Source organism: Abramis brama (genome assembly GCF_963993115.1).
Source record: "Abramis brama genome assembly, chromosome: 12".
Classification (NCBI taxonomy): Eukaryota; Metazoa; Chordata; class Actinopteri; order Cypriniformes; family Leuciscidae; genus Abramis; species Abramis brama.
The window spans coordinates 10,914,358-10,926,227 of NC_139974.1; the positions used below are offsets into that span (position 1 = coordinate 10,914,358).

General features: G+C 35.1%; 1 protein-coding gene across 1 annotated transcript; it reads right to left on the reverse strand.

The window, feature by feature from the left end:
• Positions 1 to 1,072: 1,072 nt before the first annotated feature.
• LOC311093876 (1-phosphatidylinositol phosphodiesterase) lies at positions 1,073 to 6,012 on the reverse strand. Its single transcript, XM_084131503.1, has 4 exons — positions 5,741 to 6,012; positions 5,041 to 5,128; positions 4,147 to 4,717; positions 1,073 to 1,586 (listed from the first exon to the last, which is right to left on the reverse strand). Exons 2-4 carry the CDS (start codon positions 5,094 to 5,096, stop codon positions 1,311 to 1,313), a joined length of 903 nt encoding a protein of 300 aa, XP_083987629.1. The 5' UTR covers positions 5,097 to 5,128; positions 5,741 to 6,012; the 3' UTR covers positions 1,073 to 1,310.
• Positions 6,013 to 11,870: the final 5,858 nt, after the last annotated feature.

Consider the following 11,870-nt stretch of genomic DNA (forward strand, 5'->3'; position numbering starts at 1 on the left):
ATTTCAGTTCCCTCAAAATAGCAACGTGCCAACAATGCGCATGAACACACCTAATTTTCAGACCAGCACGCCCATGGGCGCACAGATGGGTGCAAATGCATTTGCTATTTAAACAACGTAGCGCAGGACGTGAAAATGATAACTGCGTCGGGCTGAAACTAGCAAAAAACACTCGCCTGCCGCTGCATTGCGCCGGGTATATGATAGGGCCCTAAGACTTGAAAGTCTGGTTGTATGTCATCCTCAGTCATTTAGCATATGATGCCTAGTTTTTTTCCACAACCATTTACAAAGACGGAAAGTGCCTATAGTGTATTACAATCTGTTCCGATTTTAAAAGCAGTGTAGTGTTTTCCAGCCTTAGCAGTTGTAGGTATTACAAAAAGAATGCTTCAAATTCATTTGAATGTTATGTTTGTGTGGCCTTCATTTTTGGTTAATATGGCAGTAATTTCAGCTATGTGTTCTTCTAAAATGCCTTAGTGACGGATTTGTGCTTACCATGTATAAATTCATGAGATATCCTTAACAGTAGCATGGAATGTGGGCTAATGAATCTCCTCATTTGACATACAGGCATGTACAAATACAGATTTCCTTGAATGGTTCAGCCAGATTAAGTTAAAAATATATGTTCAGGCACTTTTGAAGGCTACATTATTATATATTACTTGTGGAATTCAGTGCTGCACACATACACTTTTCCTTTTGCACATGACTCATTGCAGACCCTGTCACTGAGATACGCATCGGGGCAAACATCAGCACTCCACCACTGTGACAGAGATATGATTTAAAACTTGCAGTTGTCCTTGAAATAGAACAGAAAATAAAACCAACAGTGTTAGTGAGAAAGTTTCTGTTTGTAACATCTGAGACTTATGTAATACTACTGAAAATCAAACTTTTGTTCTACTTTGAGGTAACTTGGCTTACTGAAGACTGTTCTGAGATGGATGTCAGTTAACACCTTTTCTTTTGTTTTGCACACAAAAAGGAGGACAGAGCATTCTATTTTCGGGGCCATGAAAATGCAGACTATCTTATTAAAGTCCTAATGAAGTGACAGGAGAACATTTTATTTCAAATATTGTCAAAACATGGTGTTATGACAGAAATTTGTCACAGAGCTTTATTAAGTCAAATATTCCAAAAATTTGCCAGGAAGCTCAAACTTTCTCTGTCACGGCTATGGACATTTCAAGGGTATGGGTAATTTAAGTCACAGTATGACTGGGATTTGTGTCAATTAATGAAGTATTTTGGTTCCAGTTCCAGGCGTATTGGTACTGACGTCCTGCCGTTGAATCTCAATAATTGAAGCCTATAATAGTTTGCACTAACTTGGCACCAGGAAAGTCCATTGCTACAATACCAAACCTCTTGCTTTCACCGACATAGCCTGTCAGATATTCATACAGGCGGGGGTTTATTAGCCAGGCCAGGGAGTTGGGATGTGCCAGGATACTGGCACCGCTGCTGTAGGTGAGGAACATACGGTTTTTGTTGCAAACCGCAGCCGCCTCCAGATGAGTGGAGACACTTCTCCATTTCTTCTCCACTTCCTCCGGCTGCAGAGAGGACACCTGGGGCGAGAAAAAGGTTTTATCAGTACCATTTAAAAAAATTTGGTGAGGGAGCAAAAACTCTCTCTGACGGATTTTTAAAGACAGTTGACAGATGAAGATTACACTCTGGTAACTGAATATAAAGAGCCTCCTAAGGATCTCAGTAAGTCTGTTTTCCGGAACCATTTGAAATTATTCAAACAATGGGATAATTTAATATTTTCTCTCCCACCCCATTGCTCTCTTTGCTGGGTTTGGTTCTTCAACCAAAGGCACTTTAATGTTCCAGAAGTTGAGAATATTCTTTTCCCTTTTTTGTTGTATGAACATTAAAACACATTAAACTGTCTTGGAAGCCTTGTTGCAATGCCTTTTATTTATTTTTGCTACTTTTCATATGCCTTTTGTTAACTGCATTTTATTGTTGCGCCAGAACCAGACTTTTATTCTTAAAATGAAAATCCATCATAAGGATTCTTTGATGAATAAAAACGTTCAAAAGAACAGCTTTTATTTGAAAATTTTGTAACATTGTTAATGTCTTTACTGTCACTTTTGGTCAAAATCAATGCATCCTTGCTGAAAAAAATTATTATGCTCTTATAAAAGCAAACAAGTTTTTGAATGGTAGTATATGCATATACATTTTAGCATCATTTAGACCACCACTAACATTTCTGTCTCTAATAAAGTTTTATCAAAAGTTACCTGCATACATGGAGACACCAGTGTTAATGAAGAGATATGAAACGTGATGAGTGAAGAAATTAAAGAAAAATCAATCTCACTTTTTAATAGAATATTTTTACTTCCAATCAAGCTGTACTTTTGTGCAAAAAAAAGTGAAAATATTATTTAATTATTTATCTAGAATGCAAGACATGAGAGTCAGACATTTTATTCCAAAAAAAATTTTAATCTCATTTCCATGACCATTGCTTCATGAATTTCAAATGTGGAAATTACATTGTTGGTTCAGAAAAATTAGATGATACATGACATTATGACATTAAACAAGCTGATAAAATCGTCCCATATTTACAAATCCATCAATATGGCTTTTCACACTGCTTAACCCCAGGTTAATGTCATTCTAAACACAACTTTTAACCCTGGGTAAAGGAACTTTTAACATTTTAATTCAGAAGCGGGGTTAGCACTGCTTTTTACCCAGGTTATGAAACCCTTCTCCTAATATTCACATACTTTGGACAGTAAGAGAAACACAGCACATTGTAAAAACAGTAGTTTTAGCATTTGAGGGAAATGAAAATGTCAAATGGTGACAGAGACTGTTTCCTTCTAACCTTAATGGTCCAAAAAATGTACAGATATTTATAGTCGGCAAAATATAATATGAGGATGAGCCATGCCAAGCCTTTATGTACACATAACAACACCCTCTGTATATCTCAGTGTGTATAATTAGTAAATGTACACTATATTTTTCAAATTCGGTTACATTCTGTTGCACTTCTTTCATTGTGTGCAATATCATGCAATACTTACTGCTTACTGTGCAATATTTCTGTACAATATTTGACTGTTTGCCTTGCTTGTACTGGTTTTGTGTGTATTGTTTTTGCGTTGTATTGCTTGTAGCATACTGTTTATTGACGTATTGTACTGTATATTGATTATTATCGTATAGTTTCTTTGGAATTCTACTTCAATCGTATTCATTTAAATTAGACGTTTAGCTTGCACAAAGTTATATGTGATGATGCTGTAAGGATTGCTCCAATTTCGCTATAGTATAGAGACAATAAAGAATCTTGAATCTTGAATATTGTGTGCGCTGTTCGACCAATCAGTGACATACACCAAAAATATGCAAATATGGACGTTAACCCAGGGTTTAGGAATGTTCGCACGTCTTGATTTTGCCGAGTTAGACGCGTTTCTGGATCAATATATTTTGTTGATCCTGTAACAACATTCCTGTCCGAAAATGTCAACGCATTCTCATCCCAAGGCGTCATATACTGACGCTTTTGAAATTTCGTCTACATTCGACGCACATGGCACCCTTTAGCGTCAATATGTGACGCAGATTATGGGTAGGTTTAGGTCTGGAGTAGGGTTAGGGTTAGACCGCTAGGAGGCGCCTTCTGGCCCATATTTATCTGCGTCTCATATTGACGCTAAAGGGTGCCATGTGCGTCGAATGTAGACGAAATTTCAAAAGCGTCAGCTACCCCTAAACCTAACCCTAACCATGAGTTATCCCTAAAATCAGAGGGGAATGATAGGTGAATAGCACTAATGTAGAGGCACCTAACCATGGTTGTAAGCCTAAACTTGACATAAGCCGTAAACGTGTCCCTCAAATCTGATTGGTTGATTGGAAATGTTGTTCCATGATCAACAAAGATGATGATCTAGGAATATATAGCACCTGGTGAAATCAGGTTCTGCGGTACGCACAGTGTAAAACAGCAGCTTATGAATACCCAGGATTAATTGTTAACCCCAGGTAAATACTGAGCAATGTGAACAGTTAAGCAAGATAACCCAGGATTCTGTTTACCCGGGGTTTAGAATAACCCAGGGTTAACTGTTTCAAGTGTGTGCTTACCTTCCAGTCATCTGCTATGTCCAGTGAGTTGTAGAGTATACCCAGGTCAGGGCCGGTGAATTCTTGCAGTAAGATCAGCTTTCCTCGCGCCTCTCCCATGCTGGGCATCTCGCGACTATGCCACAGCAGGTCCCAGTACGCATATTCATTAATGTAGCGCACGACTGCCCCGTAGATATCCTGCGTGTTACTCAACTCCTCTTTTAGCCTCATCAGCACAGTTTCCGAAGGATACTCTCTCAGGAAAGCCACCACGTCCATCAACACGTCCCCAAAGTGAGCATACTGATACGAGATTCCATGGTGGATGGTCAAGTTGCCTCTCGCATGACGAACACGGATATCCAGAAAGCGGATCCCGGCGCGCAGCTGGAACGCGAGGGACCAGGAGTTGCACTCGGCCAGTGAGCCGCCGTACAGGGCCATGGTGTTGTGTGTGCCGGGCATCGTCACATCCGATAGGGAGTAGACGTCAGGGATGGTGGCCATCCAGGAAGGGTTCAGGATCTCAGGCGTGGAGGTGTCGTCATAGTCAGGAGTCTGGACGGCCCTGTATCCTGAGAAGGCCGTGCTATGGGGTCAAGCAGAGGTGAGATGAGGCAAAGAATGCATCCGTCTTACTAAAAAGATACAAGATTACTGTGAAAACATAATGCTTATCTATAATGGATGGATATAATGAAATGAGATAATTGGTTAATTTGCTCACAATAATAGCAGGTAGACAAAGCGAAACAGTCTGAGATAAAAGCACGATATGGCTAACAGATGTTGGTCTTTTCTTTTCAGTGAAATGGATTTTTTTTTTCTTTACTGTAAATGGAATAAGAATGTAATTTGTTATATAGGATACTATGAAAGAGGTTTTGGAATTATGGGTATTAAGAACCTTACCCCAGCAAAACGCCCATCACCATTATCTGCAAGATGTGTCCTCTGGTGCCTTCCATAATGAGCCTTTTCAATGCTCACTGATCCTTTACTGTACAGATAATCATTACAATAATTCACTTGTCACTTGTGATAATTATATAGCACGTTTTGTGGTATGACATCATCTTACACAAAAACCAGACATTTTGTAATTATTTTATGGGGTCCAAAAAGTCTGCTTCCATTTGCAGTCGTTTCTATTTTAATATTTTTTTCTTCATTACAAATGATATCAGATAATATAATTTCATAAAAGTTGATACATTTGTTTGAATTTCAGAATGTCTTAGTATTTAGTTTGTGACCTTTTGCTTGAAGCTGACAAGAACAAAAATCTGATAATCATGTTCTCCAGGATGAATTCAGATATTCCAAAGAGCATTTTGTGCTTCGATGGAAGCAAGAACATCTGACCGTCTACAAAAGAGTTAATTTGATCAATGTCACAAATTTATTTGATTAGTGATTTAGAACTTGCCCATTTCACATAATTTATTCAATTGTTAATCTCTTTGTTCTAAATATTCTATTTCCAGATTGAAATGAAAAAAACATTCCAGTATGCTGGATTTGTTGCAAAACTAAAAACCTTAACTCTGTGTTGGTAAATACTTATATATTCAAATTCATCTTAACCACAGACAGAGAAGTGATCTTTTACCGTGTGAACCCGAAGAGGTCTGTGATGCCGATGCACAAAGAACCACCTAGGCAGTGTCAGGTTAGCTGTAAAGCCTGCTGGTATTTTCCTACCTTTTTTTTTTTTTTTTTTTTGCGAGTACACAGTTCTGGCTAGAGCTTGTTGGAGGCACTACTACAAACTGACCCTTTTGTTTGAGGGGTCATTGTGCCTATTAATAGTGTAGTGTACTGTAAAGAGCTGACTCGTTGAGAGTGGACAAAATGCTCCAATCAGAAGTCAGTTGCCCTGCAGATCAGATCATGTTATAGTTTATTTCCTTTAATATATGATAGCATATTATATTTCAAAATCTTTTGTACAGTGCTTTAAGATTCCCTTTAAGGTTTTAACTATACTCAATGTAAAGTATTTATATGTTTATTAATGATACAAACAAAAAGGGTAGAAATATAAAAGTTCTACAGGTATATGGAATGAAATAGCTAAAAGTAAAATATTACCCTGTTGATGTGTAATACATGTACTGTATATTAAAAATGCATTATCTCCCAGAATAAACATCTAGGTTTAGTGTGAATAAACATGAGCCTGAACTTATAAACATGGCCAAAGTTAAGTTTTTTTCCAGAGTTTGTGGGAAAATATAAGTTTACATTTTCTGTGAGTGATCTACAGCTCTTTTTTTTCCCAGGGGTGAAGCAAAAAAGTTTACTTACTTACAGAGCAAACATCTTTGCTGTGAGTACAGTCCCCATCATCAAACCTTGGAAAGTGGGTTTAATATTCAGAGAAACAAAACAGCTTAGAATTAGGATACTGCATTTGTAATTTGAATGTGAATTTTTTTTTTTTTTTTTTACAGAACTGCTGCCTTTAATCTTGCCATGTACCAAGTTTGTTTGTCCAACCAGCTAATGTGTACGGAGCCCCTAATGGAATATGGTGATGGAAAACAATTATTTCTGTCATGAAACTGTCCTTGGCATGGTAATGGATATGACAACGTTATGTTTGGTCTTGGAGGAATAGATACAGGACTTGTTACTGCCAATACATACACGACACGCTGCTGTGAGAAAGTAAGACATGCTGCTGCTGTACAATATTGTAGCGTACGTGAATTACCCGTGGCAGATCTCTAAATGAAGCAATACTTACACAAACATTTCTCAATATAACAGAGACGTTTCATCCAAAGCAAGTGATTTGCTTAATAAACTGGCGTCAATACTGGAGAAAAATTAAAACGTAATCTCATGAAAACACATTTATCAGGTTCTAATGAGCTTAATTTCAATTGTGGTGTGCATGTAAACATTCTCAAATAAAGAAAATCACTCCAAGTCAACTTTCATTTCTTTTATTGCCCTATTTGTATTTAGCCAGCTATAGTATTTTCACAAAATTACTATTTTATTTTATTTCAGTTTTTTTTTTTTTTTTAAGTTTTAAGTTTGAAAAGCTCATATGCAATTAACAGTGAAACACTATAATAATGCCCAGCCTGATGTTATCTATGCATCTCAATTCTGCTTCTTCTATTTCCCATCATGCTTTTGAAATCAACTGATTATCCCTCATGCTCCCTGAGCCATATCTTCTGAAATAAATAATAAACATATTTAATTAAAATGAAAATGTGCCTTGTTTCCCCTTTAATCCTAATGTATTCTCTGTAATTGTGCTTCTATTTGCTTTGCTTGCATGCAGTGGCATATTGTGTTGAGGCCATCAAGCATTTAACAAAGCAAATCGTAATTTGACTTTACCTGAGTAAACAATATTCATTCTGACACACAACAGACAGTCTACTCTGATCTGCACTGGTTCTGCAATATAAAGCCGTGTTTTAACCCATTTGTGCCCAAATTTTTCTGAATGATTTCATGCATATATTCCTGTTAATAGTGTTCTACAGTATGTGAACATGTTCTGCATTTATTTTCCCCAGGTTTTTTTTTTTTTTTTTTTTTTTGAAAATCGTATTTGAATGTGCGGCAACTATATTGCCGGTGGGCAAATATGTTGTATGCACCCCCTCAATGTCAGACATGAATAGGAGGAGAACATTTGGCATCTATCTCAAAATAACTGCTTTCAACAGATCAATCTTTATTGTTAAAAAATGTATTATGTATAAAAGTTGAAGTTGAACATTTGATGCAAACCCAAAGAAGCTGCATCTAGCTTAAAATCTCTTGAATATGAAAACACAACAAACAACAAATCCATTTGTCTTAACCTTGTGCGCTGTTCAGGGTCTTTTTGACCCACATTTCTAACTTTCATTCATGGGGATAACATGGATAATTTGACATGGTTTAGTGTAAGATTTTTGCCCATCTTTTGGAAAATGCAGTTTTAAAGTAACACTAACCACTAGATTGTTGCAGAGCTCCACTATTTGCTATTTGACTGAAATACATATTTTCACAAGATTTTCCAGTTGTACTCATATCTACATATTATGAAATCACAATTATAACAATAAAAGTTACTTTTTGTCAAAGTTTAGGGATTTTTTGTACTGAAAAAAAAAAAAATCTGTTTTTCAATAATGTTATATGATTATCAAGAATCAAATGAATTTTGTCAATGGACAGTACAAAAACGGCTAAACTTTGACAAAAAGTAACTTTTATTGTTATAATTGTGATTTCATAATATGTAGATATGAATCTAACTGGAAAAACTTGTGAAAAGTTGTCTTTTAGTTTTAAACTTTTAGAGCTCTGCAGCCATCTACTGGTTAAAGTGATTTATTTATTTTTTTTTTACTTTTAAAACTGCATTTTCCAAAATAGGTGCAAAAATATTACACTAAAGGATATAAAATTATCCATGTTATCCCCATGAATGAAATTTAGAAATGTGGGTCTTTTATAAGGTGAATTTTACAACAACAAAAAAATGGTTTTATATATAAAAAAATATTTTTAAAAAAAATATTTTTTAATTTATTTATATACATTTTTTGGAGTAAAAATTTCCAAATGTGGAGTAAAAACATTAAAAAATGTAGTTAAATTACATTTGTTTTAAAAAAAAAAAAAAAAAATTATTTTGTTGCCTGCAAAGTTTTAGGTTTCTAAGACCCCGAAACGGCCCGACTGTAAACCGCAAACGAACAGCACACAGGGGTTAAGGTGGTGGAACATAGTGCAGAATAAAGTGCAGCCATAACAGGGCATTGTGTATCAAAACCTTAAATGAAAATAAATAAATACAAATTAATCGAATGAAGAGAAAATTATATCTATATAACAAACAAATAAACAAATAACAAAATGGCAAATAACAAACATAACAGTGCATACAGACAATTTATGAACAGCAGATATGTCATTGAAAGGGTTAAGTTATGTTTATGCACTAAACAAGACCAATAACCTAGATTTATTAACCTATTAACACAGTATACTCCATTTTCCCATGGTATACTTACAAGGCATTTGCCCACCAGCAACTATAGTTGCCACTTGGACTTTTGACTAAGTATACAAAAAACTATATATCTCTTGTAAGATTTGTTTTGTTTGGATGATTCTAGAGACCTTCATGATTATGTAGATAAGATATATATATATGCCAACAAAAAATACTTATTAGTAACATGAAAATGACCTTTCTTTGGGAGGGTTTGCCTTCGCCATGCTTCCTGGAAGTAGGGGTAGGAAGTTGACAGCCTTGTGTGACAGGAAGGAAGTGAATAACTTTTTTTATCTCCTTGATATCCTTTATTTGGTTGTTTGCTTGCATGTCATTGAGACATAAAACATGGATACCATCTAGAAAAATACTTACAAAAGAAAAATGACAACTACACACTGCGGCAACTATAGTTGCCGGTGGGCTTAAATGGGTTTGATATTTCAACAAATATCATCTTTCCCAAGTCTTTTGTCCCAATTGTTCCACACAAATTCCCTCAACACATTAGTCAATTAGAATTTCTTTTAAAATCTAAACTGGACTCTGACACCAATTATGAAGAGTTTTATAACGAACGCTGATAATCATTTTTACGTCTTTGGAGCTTTTCTAAATGAACAGAATTGAGCTTTACCCGTTTATCTTTCCCATCCCCACACTCTCTCTATCTGTTTCTCATTAGTGTCTGTGGTGACAGGATGAGTATTGTGATGCTTTATGCCCTTTGTTTCCTTTTTGTCTTTGTCTGTTTTGTAATTAGAGGGAAACAGTCGTTTTCTGTTGGTTGATCATTCTAATCTGTCATTTTCAATGGTGGAGTAATTACAAAGTTCAAAGTGCAGTGTCTTTCAGTGTCTTTGGTCCCTACGTCCAATCCTTCAAATAACCTTTATTAAAACTTTATTTTGATTCTCTATCACTTGCTCTAAACATACATGGTGCAAAGTGAGCGAAGATAAGTGATTCTATGGACTTGTACACGGAATTGAGAGATTCATAGCGGAGGAAGTAGTTTAAGCAACAACATTTTTATAAATACTTCCTTTATAGGCAATCATTGAGAGTTGAAGTCAGTGACTGTCAAAATCGCATCATTATATGTTTGATTCAGGGTTTTCAATATTGTTTGCAAGGTTTCATTATGGCTTGGTTAAAAAGTGACATTATAATTTAACATTATGTTTTGGTCATTTAGAAATAGTTTATAGGGTGTATTTATTGACCACATTGAAATGCAGTCATATCACATTTTTGCATTTGGAAGAGGTTCATTTTATTCAAGTTATACCTTTTATTTTAAGTTTATGGATTCCCTGGGAATAAAACCGATGATCTTGCCATTTATAGCGCATACTGTTTGAGGTATATTTTACAGACACACACTTTTCACATATGTGAATGTAGTTTTGCTACATAGACCAATTGTTGATCTATTTAGTATTGATATTTTGTAACAGCAAAACTAATTCAGTGTTTTTAATGACAATTGTATTTAAGACAGTGTTATTTCATTATCACTGAGATGCTATTGTAGTTATTTGTTTTCGTTTTTCTGTTTTTTTATATTTTCCATTTTCATTTTAGATTTAATTAAATTTCATTTAAATCCTATATAGTCTATTTTTTCAGTTTTAATTATTTTAGTACACGCAAGTTAAACTTAATGAGAAATGTTGTCTTGACAACTAGCTGAAATGATTTAAGTTTAATAAAATACTTTTTTTATATTTTATTTCAAGCAGCAAAACAATTTTTTAATGGATTTAGTTTTAGTGAACTATAAAAACCCTGCTTTAGGAACCTGTAATAATACTGAAACGTCTATGAAATAAAAAAAAACAAGACAATAAAGCAAATAGAGGCATATCTTGGGCTTTTTGGACGTAACATTCCCAGTAGGACCAATATGGGCTTTTCAAAGGGTGATTCGTAAACTTTTATATTTGGTCAGTCAACAGTTTGTCTACTTGCCTTATAAAACACTGACTTCCTGTCAGATTGTTTATTGAAGTTATGAAATCTGTTTGAATTTGACATAAAATCCTGTTTTATCCTGTTCTCCTTTCAGGCCTGTTGGGAAATAAGCAAGTGTCTTGGGAATCTGAGAAAATACAATAAGACTCTCCTAGTCTTATTTTTTGCCTTTTAAACACAAAACTTTGAGAGCAAGTATCAGGCAAGTATCATATTTCAGCAAAACAAACAGTTGCAATTTTTCTTTGGTTATCCATTATGAAAAACATGCATGTTTAAATCTGGGTCTTGATCTCACCATACCATGTACACTCTCTTAAAAATAAAAGTTAAAAAAGAGGGTTTTTGAAGCGATGCCATATAAGAACCATTTTTGGTACCCAAAAGAACCTTTGAGTTGTTAAAAGAACCATTTTCCTCTTAGTGCGAAGAACAATTTAATAATCTAAAAATCGTGTTCTACTGTAAATAACCTTTTGTGCAATGGAAAGGTTCCATGGATGTTAAAGGTTGTGGATGTTCATGGATGTTCTTCATGGAACCATTGATGCCAATAAAGAACTTTTCAGGTTAAGTCAGAGTTCAGTCAGGATATGATGCAGGCGTATAGCCAATAGCGCTAGCAGCGCCAAAGTCATGGGTTCATTTCCCAGGAAATACATTCTGAAAAAGATAACGATATATAAAAAACAAGGTAACACTTTCGAATACTGTTCCTTCGTTAATGAATAACTACTAATTA